Raw genomic sequence first — 26,342 nt, 5'->3', positions numbered from 1 at the left:
AGAAGGTAATACGTTCCATTGTCAACCCCAGATTCAGTTCCTACAGAATCTACAGAGCCAAGGACCACGCCCAGTGGAGGGGGCATTCACGCTGTACAACCTAGAAAAGGGTGCCTAGCGTCGCCCAGGAGTCAACAGTGAGTATGTCATCCAGGGGTACTTCCCTCAGGAGAGCCAAGATACGGACACCGCTCTGTAGGAGTTACACACGATGGTAGAGGGCGGTTCACCACCTGATAAAAATGGCTAATGGTATCTAAGATCCAGTGGGACAAGCATTGCTTTAAGAGAGCAGAGCCCCTGTCAGGGCCTCCAAAACAGAACAAAGGCTGTTTGGACTTGTGGCAGTATCAAAGGTAGCAATTGCACCCCTCACTCTCGGTGGGTGGTGTCCTCACGAGATTGAGAGTAGGGATAGACTAATATTGATTTTTTAGGGCCGATGACGATACCAATTTTTTTTCCATCGCCCTTAGCCGATGGGCAATTATGGACTGCTGATTTTCTCGAGTCAATATTTGGGGACGATACTGCTTTTGCTCCCTTAATTTACATCAAAAAATGACAAAATGATAACAAATATTACAGGTCTCAAGCCTAAAATAAGAACTATTTATTGATCAGTAAAAAATTTTAGCGGCTTTGTTGAACTTTACGTAACATACTGTAAAATGAACAAAAAGTGTTTGGTGCTTTTAATTATTCAAATAATTCCTATTAAAAAAAATAAAAAAAATATTTAGAGATCATTAAAACAACTGAAGTATTGCATATGCTTATACTTATAGAGCTGCCTGTGGATGCCTGTCTGTAAATTATGCCAGGGAAAGATAAACCCGCGAATGCACGCACGTATCGGCTGATGCCAATACAAGTAAAAAACTCAAATATCGGCCCAATATATCGGCCGGCCGATGTATCGGTCTATCCTTAATTGAGAGCGAAACACCATGTGGCTGTACCCTCTCCTGGACATTGTGTGGGAAGTTGCATCGATAATTCATGCTAGTTAACATTAGAGTGTTTAAACAATAGAAAATGTGCTCTTTGCATGAGTGGCGTGTCAGTGTAAGATTAATGGTGACAAATTCCAGGGGAGAAGGTTTCTCACTCTGCACAGATGAAAGGACTGAAACCAGACACAGATAGGATTGCTTGGCAGTTCACACAAGACCTTAATTAAAGAGTTTGAGAAATCAGTCATATCTTTTGAAGTGTTTTGGAAAAATGAGCTTGTGTGAGCTTGTGTGGCAGCTTGTGAGATGGGAAAAGGATGCTTCCAGGACCGAAACCATGAGGAATGTACAAAACAGGAGACTGAGCTGGCAACCAAGTAAACAACGGCCGATGTACCAGGCTCCATGCGTGACGCACCCAACATCTGAAAGAAGAGTTATGAAACCGTCTGCAAGTGGTGGGGCATAAATACACATAAGCACAGATCAGACACCCCGTTCTTTTCCTGTTCAGCTTGCTGGATGGCTGGTTTCGCAAAGAGGCTAGGATCAGAACCCAGAGCTCTGTACCACTCTGTTTCCTCAATACTGAATAAAGGTGTGGACTGCCCACACAGAAGATACGTTTGTGTGTCGTATCCCTTCAGTCAGCTCAGACGAAAGGATCTACAATTAGGTGTGAATTTACCCTGACAGTAGTTTCAGCTAAGCCACCAGCCCAGTGGCCTTGCTTCTGCTGTCTCGGCGACGTTGGCACCCCCTTCACTCAGCTTATCGTATCGGCCGTGTCTTGACCTACCAAGCCACACCGTTGTTGTCAGCTCGGAGCCTGTGACTGGTGAAAGCTGCGTTGCGCCCTGCTTCAGGCTTATGGGTGCCGACCACCATTAACAGAATGATTATTGCTGGGCTGTAGCCTCGCTGGTGAAGGTCCTGCTGCACCCTTCTCCAGATTTAATGACATTGGTATATTGGCTTATTGGCTCTGGGCTGTGGCGTCTCTAGCTGGAATGCAGATTGACAATAGTGCCAGCGTGCGGCTGTTCCCTCTCTCTGGACATGGATTCAGCCAAACCTTACTGGCCCTGCGGTCTTGCTTCTGCTGCATAGATGGCTTCCAAGCCCCTTCCCTCAACTTATCACACATAAGAAGTGGCATATTGGGCGCAATGGGAGGTTTTCACTGTTGCGCTCTGGTGCCTTCTTCAAGGATGTTGAGAGGTCGGGCCTTCATGGTGTCAGAACTGCCATCCCCATCAGCAGCTCAGAGCTCGCTGAGTGAGGCAGTAGATGGCTCAATGCAGGCTGTCATGTATGCAGCCTTAGAGCATCTCCTATAACTATATTGATCTGGTCTTCTGAGGGCCTTCCCCAGCGGTGTAGGCAGCCCTCCTCTGTGTTTGCTGTTTCTTCTCAAGGGATTTTCTGGGGCATCTATGCTGTTATTCCAAATCCCCGCCCACCATCTTTTTATTTCACTGTAGCCCCCAGCGTCCTCTGCAAAGACCAGTTGCAGTCCTTCATACCCCTGCCTGCTTTCCATTCAGACAACCCCGAGCTGTGGGTTGTCTCAGCGCTCCTCTGGGTTCCCTAGGGGCTGAAAAGGGAAGAGACAAATGGCTGTGGGCTTGCCGTCATTACGCTCTTGAGGAGGTGGTTAGATTCTACTTGGATGCCAAGTGACACCATCGCCTGTGGCTCAGGGTGTTGCAGCAGCAACTCCTGGCCCTACCCCGTGGAATAACAGGACTTCATGTCAAGGGTGTCCCATTGGGTGAAGCCCTGGCCCACATAGATTGTCACCATGGATGCCAGTCTCTCGAGGTGGGCTGTCATTTGGAGCAGATCACATCAGTGCGCTGGAGCAGTGAGCAGTACACCCGGCCCTTAAAGGCTTCTTGGTCATACATGAGGGGAACACGCGCAGTCATATGGCATACTCATACGTTGTTGGCAAACATACTCGAACTATGCATGTGCGAAAGGAACATTCACTGCTTTGAGCACCGCCTTCTGGTGATCAGTAGGGATGAAATAGAACTGAGTATTTTTCCAGTGCAGTCATAAAATACAGATTGCCTTTTGGCTTGTTTGGCAACCTCAGGAACTCACACATGATTGACTGGTGTCAATCATATGTATCAAGTGTGACGGTATAGCCCCGTCCACCGACGTTCTGTGATGGCACTCTCATTTTGAAAGAAAAGACATTTAATGATGGAGACGACAGACTGCTTAAAAGGAACGTTTCTTCAAAAACAAGTGAAAAATGGGAAATATTTTTATCAATTTTCTTGTAAATTTCTTCTCCCATTAACCTGACAAAAAAGACAAAAGACAAAAAAGAAAAGAAAGCAACAATGTGAAGTCTTTGAATTTTCACAATTTTTCTGCACATCTTTAATTAAAAGTAAAAACAAAATGCAGAAGTATAGAAGTATACTTCTGGTTATCATTGAGCACAGACATTAACTTAAATTTTCTGAAAGAGTTTTATTTATTTATTTTATTTTATTTATTGAAAATGTATCTGCTTTTTTGTGAGCAACCAAATAGCAGAGGAATTTAATTCACTGTTGTTTGCACGTATGCCTGTGTAAAGTGCAAAAATTGCTTTGGTTGGACTCGTACCATGCAAAAAAATTCCCCGTTGCCGCAACACAAAAAAGTTCAGATAAGTCAGATATTACCCAACACAGTGTCCTGCACCATCCCATTGATTTTTGTCATGTTTATCTTTCCTCAGAGTGCCAATAATGTTTCCCAACAGCTGCTGGGAAATCAGGTGTCCCTGTGTTTGCACTGAGAGATGTTTTTGGAAGGAATATGGAGGAGGCGGGAGGAGAGAGCTGGCTGGATAAAAGGAAGGAGCTGCTCTAGGACGGGACAGAACAGGACCAGGAGACGGAGGATGAGGAGGATGAGGAAGACTCTGCTGCTGCTGCTGGCCTCTCTGGCCTTTGCCTCTCTCACGGCTTTGACTGATGGAGCTCCGCTGTGAGTAGACCTGCTGCAGCTTCTTCAATGTTCTGTTTGATGGTAGACTGGGCAGAGGACTCAAACAGTGTACTGAAGTACAACTGCTGATATTGTCCTGTAGTAATGTACTGCCAAAACACTCAAGTAAGGGTAGAGAGCAAGAAATTCTTCAAAATGATGTTTCATTTTTATCCTGAATGTTCAATACCAGGTGTTTCTTGTTCTTTAACAAATAGAGATTTGCCATTTTTCAAAAGTAAGACTTCTCAACCTCACAGTTACACAATGAATTGTGAGAATAATAATTCAAATTATGTGCCAGCTCAAAAAATGTGTGTTAGTATGAGCAATATTATCTCTACTTGCACATGTATGTATCCAAAAAATGACTTATATACAGTTAATTGAGTATTTGTACTTTCTTATCTCCACCTCTTTCAGAAAATATAGATATGTAACTCCCGGCTGGCATTCAATGGACATTAAATTTGTGTTGAAAGAATGTCAGTTGATAAAAAAAAAATGTTACTTCAATGTCAAAACAACGTTGAACACCAAATGGTTGAAGTTGTGTCGTGAACTCACTTACAATTTTGAATTTTAAAAATGTAACTGAAACATATCAGTTGAAAAATAACGTTATTTCAATGTCCAAACAACGTTGATCAATTTACCGTTGAAAAAGCATTGAAGAATCAACTCTGAATTAAATGTTTGTTGAGTCATGATAAAAGCATTACGTTTACCGACGTATTGGGAACTTTCTTTGTCTCAGTTCTCATTGTCTCGTAATGGTAGAACTATGTCTAATAAACGAGCCATGCAACAGTTAAATTTATTACATCAGTTGATAAAATTGGAAACTTGGGCGAAATATAAAACAACCATTTTACGAATTACCACTTTGTTCTGGGTGAGTTGCACCACATTTCAGGATGAGTAGTTTTCTGCAAACGTAGTGGTTATGCTACCATTTCAAGTTATTAGTCTGACAGTAGCTGGGTTGGTAGGACGGTTGATTCACTAATCAACCGATCATCAGCTCAAATCCTGTATTTTCCCTCTCTCTGTGGACAAAAACTGGAGGACACTGAATTACCAAGTGGATAGATTTTGTGCCTCCATAGGATGGTGAATGTGATTCATGTGATTTGTTGCTATACTGCTCATTGTGCAAAGTACTATATACATTTAGCCCATTTACTGAACTATAAAGTACACATCCATACTTTAGCAGCATTTGTGTGTCAAACGATGTTGAAGAACAGAGCTTCATGGTCAACATTCTTTAGATTTACAAAATCAAAACAAACATCAACAGTTATTCAACACTGGTAACAGATGTTTAGTCACTATTGAATTAACCAGTAAACCAGCATAAAAACGCCAGCTGGGTCAGATAGTTTGTTGATTTAATTTTGAAAGTTTCACTTAGATAGAAATGCCTTTCATGTTACCTGCATCTTACATAATGAGTCAGTTTGTGTAATCCGGGTCAAGGTAATGGACTTTTTTCATGCAGTGCCAAAAAAAAAAGTTTACATGTTCTTTGCAAAGAAAAAAGGGAAAACCCAGTCCAGGGCTGAGATGAGAATTTCGAGTTGATCTTCTGCTGGATGATTATCAAATTCATCAATAGATCACTCATTGTGTGTAAAGTCCAGACAGCAGCTCAGGACCCTTGCCTGAGCAAATATATGCTTTTGGCATGCAAACTTTATTAATTTGAGTGAACTGGACCATGAGATAAAATAAGTTACATAACTTTCAGAAGTCAAAATTACATGTTACATCACTTTAAGGATTCAAATTGCAATAAAAAAGAGGCCATGAAGCTTCATTCTGAGCCCTTTCTCAATCTGAGTCCCACATGATATATGAGAACACTGAAGAGCAGCATTGGCTTGATTGTTCTGCCCTCTCTCCTCTCTGCAGCAAAGTCATGTCTGCCCCCAACCTGTTGAGAGTGGAAACAACAGAAAACATTTTTGTGGAGTGTCAGGACTGCACCGGAGGAGACATCAAGGTCCAAATCAACGTGATGACGCACCCAAGGAGAGATGAAATCCTCGACTCCACGTCTGTGACTCTCACCAGTGCCAATAACTACCAAATGTTTGGACAAGTCAAGGTGAGGGAGTTATTCATAATGCAGAAATGGTTCTATTAAAGGTCCCTCGTTCTTCTCACTGTCTGTTGTTTCAGCTCGCGGGTACAAAATTCATAAAGGATCCCAACGAGAAGCAGTACGTTTACCTGCAAGCTCAGTTTGATGATCGACTACTGGAGAAGGTGGTCTTAGTTTCCTTCCAATCTGGATACATCTTCATCCAGACAGACAAGACCCTCTACACCCCCAACAGCAAAGGTAAGTCTGAAATGCCACTGAAATGGGATGATACCTGCTTTTATTAAGAATATGAAGTATAGCTACAATAACCATTCAAAATATTTTTTTGTTTGAATGCTGGGGTTTCTATTGTTTTCATAAGATTTTGAACTCTAAATATTTCATTCATCACCTGTTGTTGCTCTCAAGGCTTTGAAGTAAAGTTTATTTCACAGCTCGAGAGCTCTGTGCACTTTAAGACAGGGCTATCAAAAGTAGGCCCAAAGTATAGACTCACTTTGTCACTTCCCCAAATGAACTCTCCTGTTTTTTATTTCCTCTTGTCACAGTTAATTACAGGATGTTTGCTGTGACGCCCCAGATGGAGCCTGTGGAGAGGGATCCAAAAACTAAATCTGAAGCCTCTATCGCCATTGAGATTGTGGTAATGTGTCTCATTTTTAACCAATGCCAACCAGCAGCTGAAAACATTAAGAGCACAAACATAAAATTACATTTCACATAAGCTGGAACATTTAAACGTTGAGCTGTTTGATTACTTATGTTTAAGGTTTGTAATGAAAAACATTTTAGTATGAAATATATCTTCAAATGTGAGTTTGAGTGTTATGAGCATCAAAATTACAGTTTTTATGGACATCTGTGCAGACCTGGTGAATGAACAGAAATTAGTTTCTTTTTGTTACTCAGAACTGTACACGTCAAAGTGTATTTCTGTTGAATGAATGGGAAAATCATCTTTACACTGGACGTCTGAATGATAAAGATTTTTCCCTCAGACCCCTGATGGCATCGTTTTACAAGTTGATCCAGTCTCACTGAAATCAGGCATTCACTCTGATCATTATCAACTCCCTGAAATCGTAAGGTGAGTATTTAATTTTATTTTTATTAGTTTTTAATTATCCATTTTTATATGAAAAGATTACAAGAGCTACAAGGTAAATTCACTCAAATACCACACCGTTCACAACGATGGTGAGTACATTCAATACAAAAATAGGTCTAAATACAATTTGAATGTATTTTAAAGAACGCTTGCTGAGTAATGAGTAACCAAAACGTAACCAGTGAAGTAACCTGCCAATGACTATTTCAAATGCAGACAGCTTTGAACTGCTTGCTGTGCACCCAATAGGATCAGCATGAGGTGTAAAGTCTTGCTCAAGAACACTTTGACATGTGAACAGGGAGACATGGAGAATCGAACCTGCAACCTTGTGATTGAAAGTTGGAAAAAGATTGAAAAATTGGAACTATTCAATTACATTATTTAAAATTAATACACTGTTGGCTTTATTATGTGTGTGTGTGTGTGTGTGTGTGTGTGTGTGTGTGTGTGTGTGTGTAGTCCCGGCCTGTGGAAGGTGGTGGCCAGGTTCCAAAGTAATCCACAACAAAGCTATTCAGCAGATTTTGAGGTGAAAGAATACGGTGAGTCTCTTCTTAACGTCACTGTACAAGTGTCTGTAAATATATTTTATTTTGAAGGAATAACTATTGAAAAATATTTTATGTTGACAGTGCTTCCCAGTTTTGAGGTGAAACTCAAACCTCAGGACTCCTACTTCTACGTGGACAGCAACGACCTGACTGTGGAAATCAAAGCAACGTGAGTCAAACTTTAGAGCAGTTGGAGGATAGGAGACTGGATTGTTGGAGTAACTGTGAGAAATGATAAAACAAAATGAAGCATGGTGTAATCCGTGTGGCTTCAGTTTTCTCCATCTATTTTTCTTTTTAAAATCCTGTTTCAGTCCCTGTGGAGGTTTGATTTGTCTCGTTCTTGTGGTTTCAGGTATCTGTTTGGTAAAGAGGTGGACGGGACGGCCTATGTCGTGTTTGGAGTTATGCAGGACGGACAGAAGAAAAGCTTCCCAAGCTCTCTTCAGAGAGTGCCAGTAAGTACAGATTAATCCTAATCCAAATGTTGCAGAATAAAATCAAAAATTTAGATGGGTGTGGGGTTACATTGGTATCTGTAGTATTTGTACATTTTCACAATTTTCAGCATGTATTCTCAGTGCACCAGCTTCTCATATTAAAGCTGAAAGTCTGCACTTGAGGCACTTTTACTTTCAGTTTTGTTGTGATGGTTTAAAGTCTTTGGGCATTTAAGGAACAAAGTAAGTTCAATTGATGGCACCCTCCATGATGGGAATAGAGAATAACACAAACATCAGGCCTTATGTCCTACGTATGTATTCATACAGTAATAAAAACAGTTTAGAATGTTTACATGATGTCTGAAACTGGATTGTAAAAGTGTATGTAAAGAATCTGCTCAACCGTGGAAGAACTTTGGCTTTAAAGTTGAACATTGTTGAAATGTTTGGCCTTGAACAGCTCGTTGCTGACTTGCCAGCTCAGTTTGTTGTCTTGTTGCGTGAACTTCATGGGTCATTAGTTCAACTGGCTAATGGCACTGCAGTAATGTGTCTCTAATGTTGTTATTGTGAATGAAAACAACTTCATGAATATCAGCTTTTTCATGTTTAAAAAAACGATCATATTTCAAGTTCTTTATGTGACTGTGAAGAGTCGAAATGCGCAAAATTGTATCAGTGTCTGAATTTTTGCTCGTTGAATGTTTCCAGGATGTGTTTTTTCACTGTTCCTTGTGGCATTAGGTCCAGAGGGGTGACGGGAAGGCCACACTGAAGAGTGAGCACATCACTCAGGTCTTTCCGAACATCCAGGAACTTGTTGGAGACTCCATTTTTGTCTCTGTCAGTGTGTTGACTGAGAGCGGTAAGAGACCAGGACATCCACTTCGGCTCTGATGCAGCTGAATAATAAGAACAGACGACCCTCAGCTCCTCACCTCCTGCTTATTTTGTGGCTTCCTGTTGCAGGTAGTGAAATGGTGGAAGCCGAAGTCAGGGGCATCCAGATTGTCACTTCACCCTACACTATCCACTTCAAGAAAACTCCCAGATACTTCAAACCAGGAATGTCTTTTGATGTCACGGTGAGGTGCTTCTTTTATGTATTGATATATTTTAACTTTGAAAATTTGCATTTCTGTCTACTTAAAAAAATGTGAAATCTCCCTATCAGAGAGAGATGTCCTGGATCAGGGGTGTCTGGGCCTGAATCAGTTCAGGTGATCAGGATTTCTACAAAAATGTTAAAGATAATTTCTACATTTTGCCAAGTCATTCTTCATAATGCTGTCATAATATTGTTGAAGTCGCAGTTCTTTTATTCAGTCTTCAGGTTTGATGGTTCAATGTGTGGTTCAAAAAGATGGTTCAATAAATATGAAGTTGTTAACATTGTATTATTAATATTATTGTAATATATTGCACTTTAAGACTACGACTTCTATTCATTTACAGATTACAATGCTGTGATTTACTTGTGACTTGAGATCAGATTGCGCTGTGTATGGCCCCTGAGGTGAAATGAGATTGATGCCCCTGATCAAGATTAAAAACTGGAGGCAGACAGGACTCGCCGTGGAGAAGAAATGAAATGGACATTTTGTGGAAATGTTATAGTCTCCATGATAAAATTGTGATCGGGAAGGGATTTTTTTTTTTTTTTTTTTTTTAAGATACTGTACATATAGCTTCAGAGCGGCTCGCCCTGGCATCTGAGGTCTACAACCTTGATGGCAGAAAAACAACTTCACTCTCAATAATGTTCTTCTGGAGCAGTAAAAGCATGTTTAATGTCTCAAACCTCAGCTCACTTCATTTAAAGATAGTAACTGACTGTGTTTTCTCCTCTGATGCCAGGTTGAAGTTTTGAACCCTGATCAGACTCCAGCCACAGACGTTCAAGTGGTGGTCTTGCCTGGTGAAGTTCAAGGTATCACTGGGAAAAATGGCGTCGCAAGGCTCACCGTCAATACACAAGGAAACATTCGAACTCTCGACATCTCAGTAAGTCAAGGAAGGTTTTCTGAGAAACTTTGCAAACATAAGCAGAACAGTGAATGAACACAACTTTTATTTATTTATTTATTTATTCATTCATTCATTCATTCATTCATTCATTCATTCATTCATTCATTTCCAAACTGATGCATTTCCAAATGAAAAATCAAATGAAAAAAAAGAGAGGAGGGAGGATACAGTCAAGGGCACTGAATCTTTGGAGGAGCTGTTCTTGTTTCAAGTCAGGGGTGCCAAATGTAATCATCGTTCTAATTGTTTAGATGTGTTAAGGAGCCATTTTCACCTTCCCTCTGCTTGGTTCTCAACTCTCAGACAGCAACTGAGTGAACCCATAACACCAATCAGATTGTCCATCTTACAACTCAGTTCGCCCAAATCGTCAACCGCAGCTTTTGCCCATTCATTTGTAAGGACCATCAGCCATTGGGCATCTGTTGTAGCTGTATCATTTGTGTTGTGTTTGCTCTTGAGAGACCAGCTGATCAAATCTGTGATTGGTATATTCAAAAATCCAAGGCCAAGAGATCATTCCAGGTCAAACAGACAAGACAAAGTTTAGCAAGCAAGCAGAGACAATAGGGAGGGGAGGAAACAAAGACAGGGCAATAGGAAAAAGCGCCCGCCTCCTCCTACAGCCAAGCAAGAAAGGGTAACAAGCAACAACGTTTATGACAATTGTCCCAATGCTCCCAATATTTTCAGTTTTGCATTAGTTGACCTTGTTGGATAATCCATTGATATCCGCTATGTTTCATACAGTGTAACATGTGTATGTATGTATCCTGATATACATACACAGAGAAATACACTCATAACACATAGATCAAGTTCAACATATCAGACAAGCAGTAGGAACAAGTAAAACATCATTAATCTTACTCCTTCTCTAATGTTCAATAATCAAATTCTTGATGATCCTCCTTCCTGTATCAAAGATCTTATTTAACTTTTTTCATATTAATTCCAGGCCAGGACCGCTGACCCGAGGCTCCCACTGAAAAGACAGGCAGAGGCTAGAATGACAGCACAGTCATACACCACCAACACTGCCAGATACATCCATATTGGTAAGAAACACATACAATGATATCGAACAGTTAAATATGAATGTGATGGTTTACATAGTGATGATTTATTATGTTTTTTTGAAAGGTGTGGATTCAGCAGATCTACAAAAAGGAAACAACCTCAAAGTCAACCTGAACTTCAACAACTTACCAAATGGGGAACGAGACATCACGTACCTGGTGAGTCCTGTTTTATTCCTGCAAATTTAGTCACATGCTCACTTGTGCTGGATCAGGGTTGACTCTGTCGACTACATCTGCAGATCCTGGCCAGAGGTCAGCTGGTGAAATTTGGACGTTACAAGACACAAGGACAAGTGTTGATTTCCCTGAATGTTCCCATTACCGAAATGATGCTGCCATCCTTCCGCATTGTTGCTTACTACCATCCAAGTGACAATGAAGTGGTATCAGACTCTGTCTGGGTGGATGTTAAAGACTCCTGCATGGGCTCGGTAAGATGCGGATATTTTCTACAACAGAGTTTATGACATTAATGACAGAAAATATAAAGTCTGCTTAATTTCTCAATGTTCTTTTCATTTTTAGTTGACATTGCAACCAGTGAGGCCTGCAACATCCTACCTCCCTCGCAGGATGTTCGATCTGAAGGTCACGGGAGACCCCGGAGCCACGGTGGGACTGGTGGCGGTGGACAAAGGCGTCTACGTCCTGAACAACAAGCACCGGCTCACGCAGAAAAAGGCAACATCTTTATTCTTCAAACAGAAATGCAAAAAAAAAAAAAAAAAAAATCCCTGAATGTCATGGTCGGTGTGCCGTTTGACCCAAATGCAGAGACAGAAGCAGGATTAACGATTGAACAGGTTTATTCAGTGCAGAAAACCATGAGGGCTGCAGCCTGGCAGCAGCGTCACAGGTCAGCTCGTGGTGAGGCCGTGGTCAGGTTGAGGTCGTGGCTTTACGTGGCGTGGCAAGGTCGAGGAGCGACAAAACTTCTCTGATTGGCAGAGCAGCCAAATCCCTCTGCAGCAGCAAGGGAGTCTGGAAGGGTAATGATCCGTCAAGGAGCAGGTGGCCGGGGGAAGTTTATATAAGCAGGCAGAGTGGCAGTCTCCAGGTGAATGCAATCAGCACTCAGCAGGACCCAGGGAGGCTGACTGCCTGCCAGACCAGGGTCCTGACACTGAAAAATTGCTGTGACTTTTTAGAAGCAGTAGACATAAACTCCATACTAATTTTTGATGTAGGACACATAAATCAAAATTACTAAATGTCCAGAATTGTACATATTACTTTCAGTTATCTCAGTCATTCATTTTGAATGTGAATATGTGAATAAATTTCCAGGCTCCAGCAGATGGAGACCTTCCTTTTGTTATATTCTCTCTGGTGCACTCTAAATCTAGATCTTGTGTGTTTGCCTCACAGGTGTGGGACAAGGTGGAGGAGCACGACACCGGCTGCACACCAGGTGGAGGGAAGGACAGCATGGGAGTTTTCTACGATGCGGGGCTGATGTTTGAGAGCAACACTGCTTCAGGAACTCCTTACAGACAAGGTGACAATCCATGCCAATGCATAACCCCGCCTCCAACACCCCAGCTCCACTCTCTGATCCGTATATGCCCCCTCAATATATAGATGAAACACCTTTTATACCAAACCATAAGTTGCCCTACTGAATATATTGTATTTATCTGGAACTGTGAGGCTGGTTTTATGGAGAGGAAATTAGTATAGTGTCAGGTGAACAAAGAAGAAAGGCCAACCAAGACAGAACACAGCCAGAATGATCAAGCACTGGATAGACAGCCAGGTGAATGATGTAACCTGTATCTCTCTCTGACAGCACGGTCAGATACATACACACACACACACACACACACACACACACACACACGCAGAGACAGTCTGTTTTGAGTTTTTTGAAGAATTGACCTTTGTTGACTGCTCCTGTTTTAAAGATAATCTTTTCTTTGTGTCCTTTCAGAACCGAAATGTGTGGCCCCTCCGGCGGCGAGACGGAAACGCGCTTCTACTATAATGGAGGTTACCACCACTTTAGGTGAGAATCACAGCTCTGGATAATTCGATTATTACAAATTCAGTCTCTTCAAGTCACACTTGCAATTTTTCAGTCTCCATATGTACTGGTGAAGAGATATTAACTGGCATTAACTCTTTACTGTTTGTTTGCAGTTGATAAATATAAATCGAACAAGCTGCAAAAGGAGTGCTGCATGGATGGCATGAGCGAAACGCCTCTTAGATACAGCTGTGAGAGACGCAGCGAGTACATCGTCGACGGCCCGGCCTGTGTGGAGGCTTTCCTGGACTGCTGCAGAGAGATGACAACACAGAGAGCTGACAAGAAGGAGGAGAGTCTCAAACTGGCTCGCAGTAAGAAACAGAGGCTCAGGAGCAGGTCATCGTAACACAAGCTGATCACTGAAGTGACATGGCTTTCCCTGACCCCTCAGGTGAAGAGGATGACGAGAGTTACTTGGACAGCGTTGACATCGTCACTCGCAGCAGCTTCCCTGAAAGCTGGCTGTGGACTGACGTCGAGCTTCCCGAGTGTCGTGCAGGAAGAGCGTGGTGAGTCAGCAGCAGCCAGTCGATGCACATCCAGAGGTTTCACCTCTACAGCTGCATGTTTAAATCCCCAATGCTGACCGCTCTCCGTGTTCCAGTGACCCCACATCAGTTCAGAAGAGTGTTCCCCTGCCCGACTCCATCACAACCTGGCAGTTAACCGGCATCAGCCTGTCGCGGACTCACGGTGAGCAATCCCAACTCACAATCTGAGGTGTTTCACCTGCGCCTCTCCTCTTCTTCACACCCTTCATGCTGTCTTCCTTCTGCAGGAATCTGTGTTGGAGAGCCGTTGGAGGTTATTGTCTGGAAAGAGTTCTTCATCGACCTCAGGCTGCCTTATTCTGCTGTCCGAGGAGAGCAGCTGGAGATCAAGGCCATCCTTCACAACTACAGTCCTGATAAAATCACTGTACGTTTCAGCTCAGTTTTCTAAATCACAAAAGTTATTTGCAGCATTATTTCATATTCCCTATTTGCCTTTCCAGTGAGACTTGAAAACAAACCAAATAAGTTGCTGATTTTGTCACAAAACATTTTTTTTTTCGGTCACAATTATTTTTTAGACATTTTCTAGTTTTTTTGTCCCATCAATTGACGAAGATAGATTATTTAAGTCAGGGATGCCCAATGCTGTTCCTGGAGAGCCCCTATCCAGCATGTTGTTGTTGTTCTCTATCTGCTTCAACACAGCTGAACGCAATGACAGGCTCATCACTGGGTTTTATTAGGTGCTTGGCGATGACAGAATCCTTAGATCAAGTTGTGTTGAAGCAGGGAGAGAACTAAAACATACTCAATAGGGCTCTTCAGGAACAGGATTGGCACCCCTGATTTAAGGCATTTCAACCCTTGTGTTGTTAATTATTACAGAACTTTAGTTCTCACTGGTATATTCTGGGGTTAAGGTTATTTGTATCTGTAGAAATAAAAGGTAATCAGTGTCTTACTGCAGCAGCCTGATACTCTTGTGAAGATTTTCACACTCTTGTTTGTCTTTGTGTTGCTTTCCAGGTGCGAGTGGATCTGACGGAGGCACAGCATGTGTGCAGTGCAGCATCCAAACGTGGGCGGTATCGTCAGGAGGTCAATGTAGGACCACAAACCACACGATCGGTGCCCTTCGTCATCATCCCCATGAAGGAGGGAGAGGTCCAGATTGAGGTTAAAGCAGCTGTCAGGGACTCCTCACTCAGTGACGGCATCTTGAAGATGCTTCGGGTGGTGGTAAGAGACATTGACACATTACTTCTCCTCTCCACAGAGTGGGAAGAGTTGATTTCATGCTTTAACAAAAAAAAAAAAAAAAAGTTACACAGCTGCAAGAGCATTTTGAAAGTTAAGATATTCAAAGGTTAAAAAAAAAAAAATACATGTTTCTGCCAGGATGTTCATAACAGCGCTCTGCGTGGATCAGCTCAGCTTACAGGATCAGCATCATGTCAGATTTCATACAATGGCTTTAGGTTTATCCTTCACTGGGCAAGTTTACTTAGATTTGAACCATAAGATCCATGGTGATATTTAACGCTTGTCCATGTTGTTTTTCTAGCCTGCAGGTGTACTCGTTAAGAGTCCTAAGATCGTCACTGTGGACCCGAAAGGTGTGGCTGAGTTCTTTAAACTCACTAAAACCATTAATCATCACTTAACATTCTCAGTGTCTAACCACTGCTTTTCCATTCAGGCGGAACACAAGAGGAAGTTCTCAACAGTCAGATTCCCAAAAAGGATATGATTCCTAACTCACCTACGAGCACACACATCTCTGTGACAGGTAGGAGATACCGACATATATATTCCAATTCTGTGATGCAGTGCCAATACAGGTAACTCTTTGACTGTTTTCCCACTCACGAATGGTCTACTCGCTCATTTGCAAATAAGTATATTTATTTATTTTTCAACACTGTGGAGGACCATTGTACCATGTCACTGTGTACCATTAAATGACTTACTATTGTGTATATGGATTTAAGAACAACCATGAGGTTTTCGTGTACTGTATGTTGTACAGTTTACATCGTCTATTTTTCCCCCACAATTGCAAGTTAAAGCAACAAACAAGCGCTCTCACAGAGATGCTTTACCAAAACACGTTGGAGGAGAGCCGCACTGTGGTGGACTGGTTAGCACACTCCTATACCCCTTTAACACTGACGATCTCGCGCTGCTGCGATCTTTCGGATGCTGCAGCAGCCAACGGCACTGCGTGCTGGTGCACGCTGTTCCACGCAGCTCTACCCCCATTCACACCAAACAGAGAAGGCAAATGGACTGGTACATGGCTTTACGAAATGCATTGCGAAATGATGCAAAATCAATCAGTCAATCAATCAAAGTCTGAAGTTTTCTAAACCATTCCAAAACGATGTTTCAAGATATGAAACATGTTTATTTTTTTTGTTGCGGAGTGTGATGAAATGACAAGTGTGGGATTCTACTTGAACAATTTGAGATAAATCTACAATTTGCGGCAAGAATCAGAATTGTGCAGCGTCTCTGCATGGTCGATTCCGAAATCATACGGGAAACAAAAAGTCAAAAAAGCCATAGAAAAAGGAAAACTGCCACATCGGACAGTCGCCGATGTATTTGTGAGTTCTCGGACTGATCTCACAAAATCTTGTTGGATTGTTGCCGATATAGAAACGTGTCATGAAGCCATGATCTCACCTGGAAGAAACGATAAGTCACTCAACAACACTACAAATAAGGAACAATTAAAATCATTATGACAGTTTCACAATGGCATGCATGCAGTAATTAAATGCCTCAAAAACTTCTTCTCCTCCTCCTCCTTCTATCATCCCCACTTACAAACTTTCTTCACTGCTACATCCATTCGTTCTTCCTCATTGTCAATCAGTAGATATGTGGCAGCACAATAGGTTCTTTGATGGTGTGAAATAACTTCTTCCAGGTTAATATCCTTTGTACAGTCCAGGTGCCTTCCTCCTCAAAATCCCAGGTAGAAATGATGATTCACTGCTTTTTACACTGTTTTAACGCTTATATATATATATGGTTGTGCGGGGAAATCCGCACGGAATTCAATCCAAAGCACCTTTTTTACAAGATCAAATGAGCTCAGACCAAACTGAAGGAAAACAGAATACCATCTCCGCATAATGTGCGACAGTTCTCCTCCAACTCTGCGCAACTGTACATCGTTTTACCCTCATTATATATGTGTACAGTCCTCCAGCACTACGATAACTCTCTGCCAGCATTCACTCGTGATGCATTGTCAGTGCGCAAACAGAAGTTCTTTTTTTCAAAAGAAATCACTTCTTGTATAACCCAGCACCACGGCGTGTTGCAGTTCACTGCCGCAGTTATCTACAGGCCTTGGTACACTCAGTTCATCGGTGTCAAAGGGGAATAACCTCACAGTGTGAAGGTCACTGGTTCAGATATTCAGGCCAGTCTTTCCAATGAAGATGAAAGTTTCCAGATATGCTCACTTCCTCAGTAACAGGTTCAAATGTTATGTGTACAGGAAGAGAAGATGTTTCAGCTCTCGTGGAGAACGCCATCAGTGGGAAGTCGATGGGTACACTGATCTACCAGCCCTCGGGATGCGGAGAGCAGAACATGATCCACATGACTCTGCCTGTCATTGCAACCATATATCTGGACAGAACCAACCAGTGGGAGGCTGTAGGCTTTCAGAAACGTGATGAAGCCCTCCAACACATAAAAACTGGTAAGTCAGTCAGTCAAGCACAAATACCTAACAAACACATGGGATCTGAATAACTATAAAAATAAAATGCTGCCATTGAAGTGGCACTGCACACTGTTGACAGAGTTGTTGAAAAGGCTGTTTCTCTGTTTTATCCAGGCTATAATCGGGAGTTGACTTTCCGTAAAAACGATGGGTCTTTTGCCGTGTGGGCAAAGCGCCCAAGCAGCTCCTGGTGAGACTCCAAGATCTCCATTCTATATGCACCCCCATTTCACAAATATACTGTACACATTTTTTAAACAAATATGACATTCTCTCTTCTTTTAGGCTGACAGCCTATGTTGCGAAGGTGTTTGCCATGGCCCATGGTCTGGTGGCAGTGCAGGAAGAGCATATCTGTGACGCCATCAAGTATCTAATCCTCAATGCACAGCAGCCTGACGGCATGTTTCGAGAAATTGGAACTGTAGCCCATGGAGAAATGATTGTGAGTGAAATGATTGTGAATTCTGCTTATTTCCCTTCAAAACTGATTGAGATGAATAAACAGCTATACCAGATTTATCTTTTAAAATCATATTGATGCGAGCATTGTGAATGTGACTGGAGTTCTGTCTGTGTAGGGAGATGTAAAGGGAACAGATTCAGACGCCTCCATGACGGCCTTCAACCTGATCGCCATGCAGGAATCAAGGGCGATATGTGGTGCCACTGTTAATGTGAGTATATCACCAGCATGCCATCTCTTCTCTTATATTTGCTTCATTTTCTCGCATTCTGTTTACGTTTGACTGCAGAAATTAAATAGAGCTGGTAATACATTTTAGATATGATGAAAATAGACACATAAAAGCACTTTTATTTCAAATATTTAATAAGTTATTCACCGACTTGGCTGCTTGGCTTATTTATTTGTGTTACTGTTTCACTGTTTACTGTTACAGCTGTACTTCATGAGTGAAACCTATGTTTCCTTCACAATTGCCCCAGACAAAAATGAGGTATTACCAGGTTTACAGAATGATGATGGAATTGTAGTTTCGAGGTTCAATCATTGATCATTGTGCAGACGAACAACAGCACACTTTTTTCCGAGGAAATTGTCTTGAACTAAACACCACTTCAACAGTGTCAAAGTGCTTTATACTGATACTCCCGGCTGCCACGCAAGATGCTCAACCTCCACGTGAAAATTTTGCTTCACAGTCATACTTCAACATCTGGACAGATTGAGAAAAGTTGATCAAACCAGCAACCCTGCTTCCTTTTCTTTGATGCCTCAGGTCAATCCTACTGACTGTTTCCTGCTTCCTCCATCTTTCCAGAGTCTGCCAAACAGCATAGACAAAGCTGTGGCATACCTGGAGAATCGCCTGGAGGGCCTCACCAATCCTTATGCTGTCGCCATGACTTCCTACGCGCTGGCCAATGAAGGCAAACTCAACCGGGAGATCCTCTACAAATTTGTTTCCCCAGGTGCGTTCACACTGGAATATAACGGGCAGATATTCACACACTTTCACTCACAATATTTCAATGTTTATCAAGACCTGCAAAGTTTTAATTCTCATGATGGTCTTCATGTTCTTGATAATTCACTAATTTATGCAGATAGCTCACATTTTTTGGTACAATGATTTCATGTCTGTTTTTACCTCACTGCATATCCAGTAGAGTAGAATAGAATAACAATTTGTTAAGAATACCTTTTAGTGAATAAGTTAACACAGTAAATGCTGCAAATGTGTTAAAATAAGCAAATAAAAAAAAGACAGACCAGAACACCACATTTCACCCAAAATTGTCTTTTTTTTTAGACTGATGCATGAACAATATGTGTCTGCTGGTCGAGGCATCTTTCTTGTAGTGCACAGTGTCATCCATCCATCCATCCATCCATCCATCCATCCATCCATCCATCTATTTGTTATCTGCCACTTATCTGGGATCAGGTTGTGGAGGCAGCAGTCAAAGCAGGGATGCCTACACTTCCCTGTCCCCAGACACTTCCTTCAGCTCTTCTGGGAGGATCCTGAGGCGTTCCCAGGCCATCTGAGAGACATAGTCTCTCCAGCGTGTACTCGGTCTTCCCTGAGACCTCCTCCTGGCAAGGTAGACCCAGAACAGGGAGGACTTCAGGAAAGCACCCAGAATAGATGCCCCAGCCCCCTCAGCTATTCCCTAAGGGAAGCTCACCCTATGAAGGAAGCTCATTTCAGCCGCTTGTATCCAGGATCTTGTCCTTTCAGTCATGACCCTGAGCTCATGCCCATAGAAGAGGGTGGGAACCGAGATTGACCAGTAAACCAAGAGCTATGCCTTGTGGCTCAGCTCCTTTTTCACCACGACAGAACACGACAATGAAGACTTCAGCCACTGCACCGATCTGCCTGTCATTCTCCCGTTCCATCCTTCCCCCATTTGTGAACAAAACCCCAAGATACCCAGACATCAGACTCCCTCCTGCTCCTTGGTGCACCGACAGACAGAAATTCTGTCCAGAAAAATTATGAGCAGAACCGGTGACAAAGGGCATCACTGCCAGAGTCCAACATGCACCGGGAACAGGTCCGACTTGCTGCCAGCAATGTGGACCAGACTCCTACTTCGGTCATAGAGAGACTGGACGGCCCTTAACAGGGAGCCCCAGACGCCGTACCCCTGGAGCAATCCCTAGAAGCTACTGTGAGGGAACACCTTCTCCAAATCCACAAAATGCGTGTACTGGTAGGACAAACTCCCACGAACCCCCTAACACTCTATGGAGGGTATATCGCTTTGCACGCCATTATCGGCTGTCAACTCATCCACACTGCACCTGGCTGCTGTGGTTCCCTCAGCTGGTGGTGAGCCCAATGGAGTTTGGACCCACATTGTCCGTTCAGGCTGAGCCCAGCTGGGCCCCGTGGGCAAAGGCCCATCCACTAGGCACTGGCATTTGAGTCCCAACTCCAGGTCTGGCTTCAGGGTGGGGCCCCGACTATGGCACACCAGGCAATGTCACGGTCTTTGCTTTAACTCTGTTCATAAGGGCTTTCAGCTGCTTCTTCTCCAGCCCATCACCCAGGACCTGTTTTTCATGGGAGACCCTACCAGGGGCAGAAAGCTCAAAACAACGTAGCTCCTTGGATCATGCAGACACTCAAACTCCCCCACGATGTTAAGGGGGCAGTTCAGGGAGGAGTAGAGCACAGCAGTAACAGGTTTTTTTTGTCTTTCAGAGTTGTCTCACTGGCCTGTACCTAAGGGACATAAATACACACTGGAGGCCACAGCTTATGCTCTTCTGGCCCTGGTCAAGACCGAGGTAAGCAAACCGAGGCTAGAAGGGAGGCAACTTGAACTCAGAATTTAATGATGAATGGCTTACAGGATTATTGTGGTCCAGTCCGAAGTACTGCGAGGTGGTGATGAGGAGGGCTGCATGCCACACTGTTATTCATCTTCTATATCAGTGGTTCCCAACCTGACCCCACCTCCACCATGCCTTGTGTGATTACAAAAGAAAGTTGAAGGGACCTCATAATAGGAATGTGTGTGTGGAATAAAGTTTCTTTGTAGTATTCTTCACTGATAACTTTCTGGTCTTTGCTCATTAGATTGACACAAATGCCTTTAACTTTTTCCTGTTCTTCTTCCTTTCTGTTCATGAAGGCATTTGAAGATGCCAGGCCTGTGGTGAGATGGTTCAACCAGCAGCAGTTTGTGGGCGGAGGCTATGGATCAACTCAGGTACAATAAAACTTTCTCCTCTGTCTGTCCACAGTGGAATTTCTTTGCTGTTAGCTCATCGCCTTTGCCTCATGTTTCCTTTGTCCTTTTTTTTTCTCTCCAGTCGACAGTCATGGTCTACCAGGCTGTATCGGAGTACTGGATCAATGCTAAAGAACCAGAGTACGACCTGAACGTGGACATTTTGATGCCAGGCAGGGCAAAGCCTGACAAGTTCAACTTCAACAGAGAAAACCACTATCAAACAAGAACATCGAAGGTGGAAACACACTCCTTCATTGACATTCACAAAACACGTTCATGTCTACTCACCTTTCTCTGCGTGTGTGTGTGTATACATCTTGAAATCTCAACAGATTAATGATATAAACCAGGACGTGCTTGTGACAGCCACAGGATCAGGAGAAGCAACAGTAAAAGTACGATATCAGCTTTGTGTTTGGTCAACGTCATTTCAAGCTGTCATGAATGCTGTTAATATTTACTTCCATTTTTGTTTCAGATGGTGTCCTTGTATTATGCTCTGCCTAAAGAAAAAGAGAGTGACTGTCAGAGGTTCAACATGTCAGTAGAGCTCATCCCAGGTAACCCGGTGCTTTCTGTCTTTTCATATTTATCTGTTCATTTACATGTTGTCTGCTTGTCTTTATGATCTCTTCTGTAATCTGATGCTTTATTTTCTCAGAGAAAATGGATGATGACGAGAAGGTATTCCGGCTGAGAATAGAATTGTTGTAAGTGGAGCTCATCCTCAGTCCTGTTTGTTTGAAATCAGTCTTTCAATAATTGAGCTTGTTTGTTCTTTTTGTTGTTCCTCTCTTATTTTTCAATTTATTGTGTGTGCAGGTACAATAGCAAAGAGCGTGATGCGACAATGTCGATCTTGGACATCGGATTATTGACTGGCTTCACCGTGGATAAAGACGACTTGGACCGGGTGAGTCTTTTCACAAACACTGAGTTTAAAAGTCGACATTTTATGGAATCAAACCGGGTTTATTGAATGCTACACTGTGCTATATTAATATTTGTATGGGTGTCACTGCTGGGATATCTGTCAATGGCCACAAAAAAATAAGTCAATATCAATGAATATCATCTGTTTCCCCCAGATTGCCTGTTAAACGGTCAAAATTCTACAGTGAAGCCATACACTGGCAGACTCTCCCACTTCCCCAGCCTGAAAACTCAAAGTTTCTCAGATTAACTTCCAAATCTACTTAATTGCTAATTTTTATCATCTTGGACCAGATAAACACTTGAACCCCAATTGTGATCATGTCCCCAAAGAAGTCCTCAGTAGGCTGCCACTGTCATCAAGTGAATGAATTCAGGAGGAGGCAAAAAAATTCAGTCCTGCAGCTTACATTCACAGCAACCAGAAAGCAATCTGAATTTTTATTGCTTAGCAAGCACTACTGGATGTAGGAGTTATAATCTTATACTCACAGACAAAAAGTTAAAACTGGAGAATGTGGTTTTCATTCCATGTGGTCTTAAACTAAAACCAAAGATACTGCCTCTTTTTATCATTTTACTTTAAAAACAAGCTTGTGGTTACAATGTGTGTTTGTTTCCATGCAGTTGTCGAAAGGACGTGCCCGCACCATTGCAAAATATGAGATGAACACTGTGCTGTCAGAAAGAGGCTCACTCATCATCTACCTTGACAAGGTACGGCCATGTTTTTCCCCCTCCTCACCTCCCCTCCCCAGCATGGTTTTGCTTTAATAATATCAGATTCCCCTTTGCTCCACAGGTTTCTCACACACGGCCAGAGGAAATCAGTTTTAGAATCAGGCAGACGCTCAAAGTGGGCGTCTTGCAGCCGGCAGCCGTGTCTGTCTATGAATACTATAACGGTGAGTCTCCAAGACTCGAACCGCCGCGGTTCACTTACCACAAAACATTCTTCATCAACCATTTTTCTTCTTGCAGAAACTCAATGCGTGAAGTTCTACCATCCAGAGAGGAAAGCTGGACAGCTTCTGCGGCTCTGCAGAAACGATGAATGCACTTGCGCTGAAGGTGACTGAAATTCAGCACTTTGGATGATGAAAGCTGAGGAGTCAGTCAATGTCTGTGTCTTTTGACCTCAGAAGACCGTAACATTCACACATCGTTTTCATATTTTTGCTCTCAGAGAACTGCAGTATGCAGAAGATGGGAAAAATCAGCAATGATGAGCGCACTGCTAAGATTTGTGAGGCTACACTAACCAGCAAAATAGAGTTTGGTAAGAAACCATGTGTATTTCTCCCAAACTGGGAAAGTGTTTCTCTGTGTTGGAAAGGGCAATTGAGAATCAATCTGAATCTCTCATTTGCACAGCATACAAAGTACAACTGGAGGAGATGGTAGCTGATCTGTCCACAGACAGTTACACCATGCGGATACTGGATGTCATCAAAGAAGGTAATTTTCATTTTCAATATTTTTTTCAATTGTTGGCCTGTAAAAAGCCATATACTTTTTATAACCATGTTTTTTTTTTTTTTTTTTTTTTTTTTTTTTACTTACACATCATTCATGAACTGTATGGCTTTCCTGTATCATAGAAGTTCAAACACAGAATAAACATTAATTTGATGGAATAAATTGCATATATTAGGAACTACATTTATTTGCTCTGAGATAGTTGACAACTGGTCATTAAAAAAATTTAATTCATGAAATTATTAGACATGAAGTTGATGGGGAGCGTAATTATCATTAAAAAAATGTTTTAAACCAAATTTGAACTGAATTTATTGTGTAAATGCTGAATGCATTTCAAGGTGAAATTAAAAGAAATTCTAGATGCATGAATGGTGATTTGTTAAATTTGAGCTCAGGTTATGCAGTTATTAATGTTCAAGCCATAATTCTCACATAGCATGTCAGGACAAGAGCTCTGTCATCGTTTAGCCATAAGACCAAGAGAATAAAAATCATGATCTGTGTTTGATTTGTGACTTTTACAAGTGTAAGCGGATATTAATAAAGCTCCTGTTAGTATGAGACACTGAACTCATTCATCCTGAAATCGATCCACTGGTCGCTACTTGTAGCTCATTGCAAAAGCCCATTTTATTCCACCAAGTTAATCAAGCTAAAAGTGCCTTATTTCTTATGATGATATGACTCCAGTTCCTTAATTGATTGACAATGTGTTCATAATGCTGGCAGGAATGCATTCCAAGTCTGGAAGTAAAATGAGCTGTCTTTGCTGTCATGACTGCAGGAAACACTGATATTGGTCCTATGGGTAAACTGCGCACGTTCCTCAGCTATCAGCACTGCAGAGAAGCTTTAGGTCTTCAAAAGGGTAAAACGTACCTCATCATGGGCTCGTCCAAAGACATCCACAGAGATGACCAAGAGCAGACGTATGTGCAGTCGGACTTTTCTAAAATGTGTTATGTTTTTCCACAACAGTTCACCTTTGATTCCTGTGTATCTGGCTCATTGTTTTTCTGTCTTCAGGTTTCAGTACGTGCTTGGTGAGAGGACCTGGGTTGAGTACTGGCCCACAAGAGCAGAGTGTCAAACGGATGAACACCGACCGTCCTGTTTGGGCTTGGATGAGATGGTGGATCAGTATAGAGTCTTTGCATGTCAGCAGTAACGAAATCCAAGGAACTGTAACCTTTATTTTTATACATCTCATGTTTTTCCTGTGTAACCTTGCATGGGTGAATAAAGTATATTGTCCTGAAAATTTGGTGTTTTCCATTTAGATCATCTTTGCCAGCCCTTGTGAACTTCATAAATGGTATTTTAAGTAAAGAAATGGCATTGCATTGGTCCTGACATACATTTAATGTCTACAGTTCATCATCAATGTCCTATGAAGAAGTCAATTTGTTTGATACATTCAAGAAAATGTAAGAATGAGGAGAGTGAAAAATATTAAATTAAGAGTATTTTTTATGAGGGGCTGACAGGAACATTATCCAGGTTTACCATTCACACACACATGAAACTAAAGATTTCCAAACCTTTTGGTGAAAACCTCACACACTTAGAACTGAACTGCTCTCACACACACTCCTGAACTGTTGTCCTCTTACATACACAACTAACACATTCTCAAACACACTGCTGAAACACTCTCACATGCACGACTCGTCACTCTTTCATGATGACTCCAAGGCACTGTCCATGGTGCTGAAATAGCCAATCCACCGTTTTGGTTAGGATCCAAAGTGGGTCTGTATTCATTGAGGAATTCCAATTCACTGTTCATGGTGCTGAAACAGTCAATCCACCATTGTGGTGCAGAATATCAGTTGGTCTCAGTATCATTAACAATCTTCGACACTGTCCATGGTGCTGAAATAGCCAATCCACCATTGTGGTGCAGAATATCAGTTGGTCTCAGTATCATTAACAATCTTCGGCACTGTCCATGGTGCTGAAATAGCCAATCCACAATTTTTTGTAATGATTAACAATGGGTCTCTATTTATTGGTGAATTCCAATTTGCTTTCCATGCTGCTGATATAGCCAATTGACTGTTGTGGTGAAGTTTAACAGTGGGTCGCTTTTTGCCAATAAAAATAAGGCGCTGTCCATGGTGCTGAAATAGCCAATCCAGCATTGATGTGCAGAGTAGCAGTTGGTCACTGTATCATTAAAAATCGACGGCGCTCTCCATGCTGTTGAAATAGTGAAACCATGGATTTGGTACAGATTAATTGTTCGGTCTCGATTCATTGATGAATTTCAATTTGCTCTCCATAGTGCTGATATAGCCAATTGACTGATGTGGTGCAGAATGTCAGTAGGTCACTCTCTCATAATTATTCCAAGGCGCTGTCCATCGTGGTGAAATAGCCAATCCACCATTTTGGTTTGGATCAACAGTGGGTCTCTATTCATTGAGGAATTCCAAGTCAATGTCCATTGTTCTGATATAGCCAACTGAATGTTGTGGTAAAGATCATTATTAAGTCTCTGTTTACAGATCAATCCAAGGCGCTGTCCATGGTGCTGAAATAGCCAACCCACCATTGTGGTGCAGAGTATCAGTCGGTCGCAGTGTCATTAAAAATCCTCGGCACACCCTGCCACCCACACTTTGGCGGTTGTGGGTGGTGGGGGGGCCTGGATGTGGGGTT

At 42.2% G+C, this 26,342-nt stretch overlaps 1 protein-coding gene across 1 annotated transcript; it reads left to right on the top strand.

The window, feature by feature from the left end:
* The first annotated feature begins 3,876 nt into the window (after positions 1 to 3,876).
* LOC115390825 (complement C3-like) lies at positions 3,877 to 24,922 on the top strand. Its single transcript, XM_030094842.1, has 43 exons — positions 3,877 to 3,953; positions 5,871 to 6,066; positions 6,141 to 6,303; positions 6,615 to 6,709; positions 7,065 to 7,153; positions 7,637 to 7,719; positions 7,810 to 7,897; positions 8,084 to 8,186; positions 8,916 to 9,036; positions 9,141 to 9,256; positions 10,029 to 10,175; positions 11,158 to 11,257; positions 11,343 to 11,437; positions 11,521 to 11,712; positions 11,807 to 11,962; positions 12,650 to 12,779; positions 13,212 to 13,286; positions 13,421 to 13,621; positions 13,702 to 13,819; positions 13,915 to 14,003; positions 14,089 to 14,228; positions 14,831 to 15,043; positions 15,369 to 15,420; positions 15,504 to 15,593; positions 17,319 to 17,525; positions 17,664 to 17,739; positions 17,835 to 17,994; positions 18,131 to 18,226; positions 18,833 to 18,983; positions 20,729 to 20,814; positions 21,162 to 21,239; positions 21,343 to 21,498; positions 21,596 to 21,658; positions 21,742 to 21,823; positions 21,925 to 21,973; positions 22,086 to 22,176; positions 22,824 to 22,913; positions 22,999 to 23,101; positions 23,178 to 23,267; positions 23,383 to 23,475; positions 23,571 to 23,654; positions 24,463 to 24,607; positions 24,705 to 24,922. Exons 1-43 carry the CDS (start codon positions 3,877 to 3,879, stop codon positions 24,844 to 24,846), a joined length of 4,971 nt encoding a protein of 1,656 aa, XP_029950702.1. The 3' UTR covers positions 24,847 to 24,922.
* Positions 24,923 to 26,342: the final 1,420 nt, after the last annotated feature.

The sequence above is a fragment of the Salarias fasciatus genome, chromosome 6, assembly GCF_902148845.1.
Source record: "Salarias fasciatus chromosome 6, fSalaFa1.1, whole genome shotgun sequence".
Lineage (NCBI taxonomy): Eukaryota > Metazoa > Chordata > Actinopteri > Blenniiformes > Blenniidae > Salarias > Salarias fasciatus.
The sequence above is the reverse complement of the archived record's forward strand: the minus strand, read 5'-3'. Positions and strand labels throughout refer to the sequence as shown.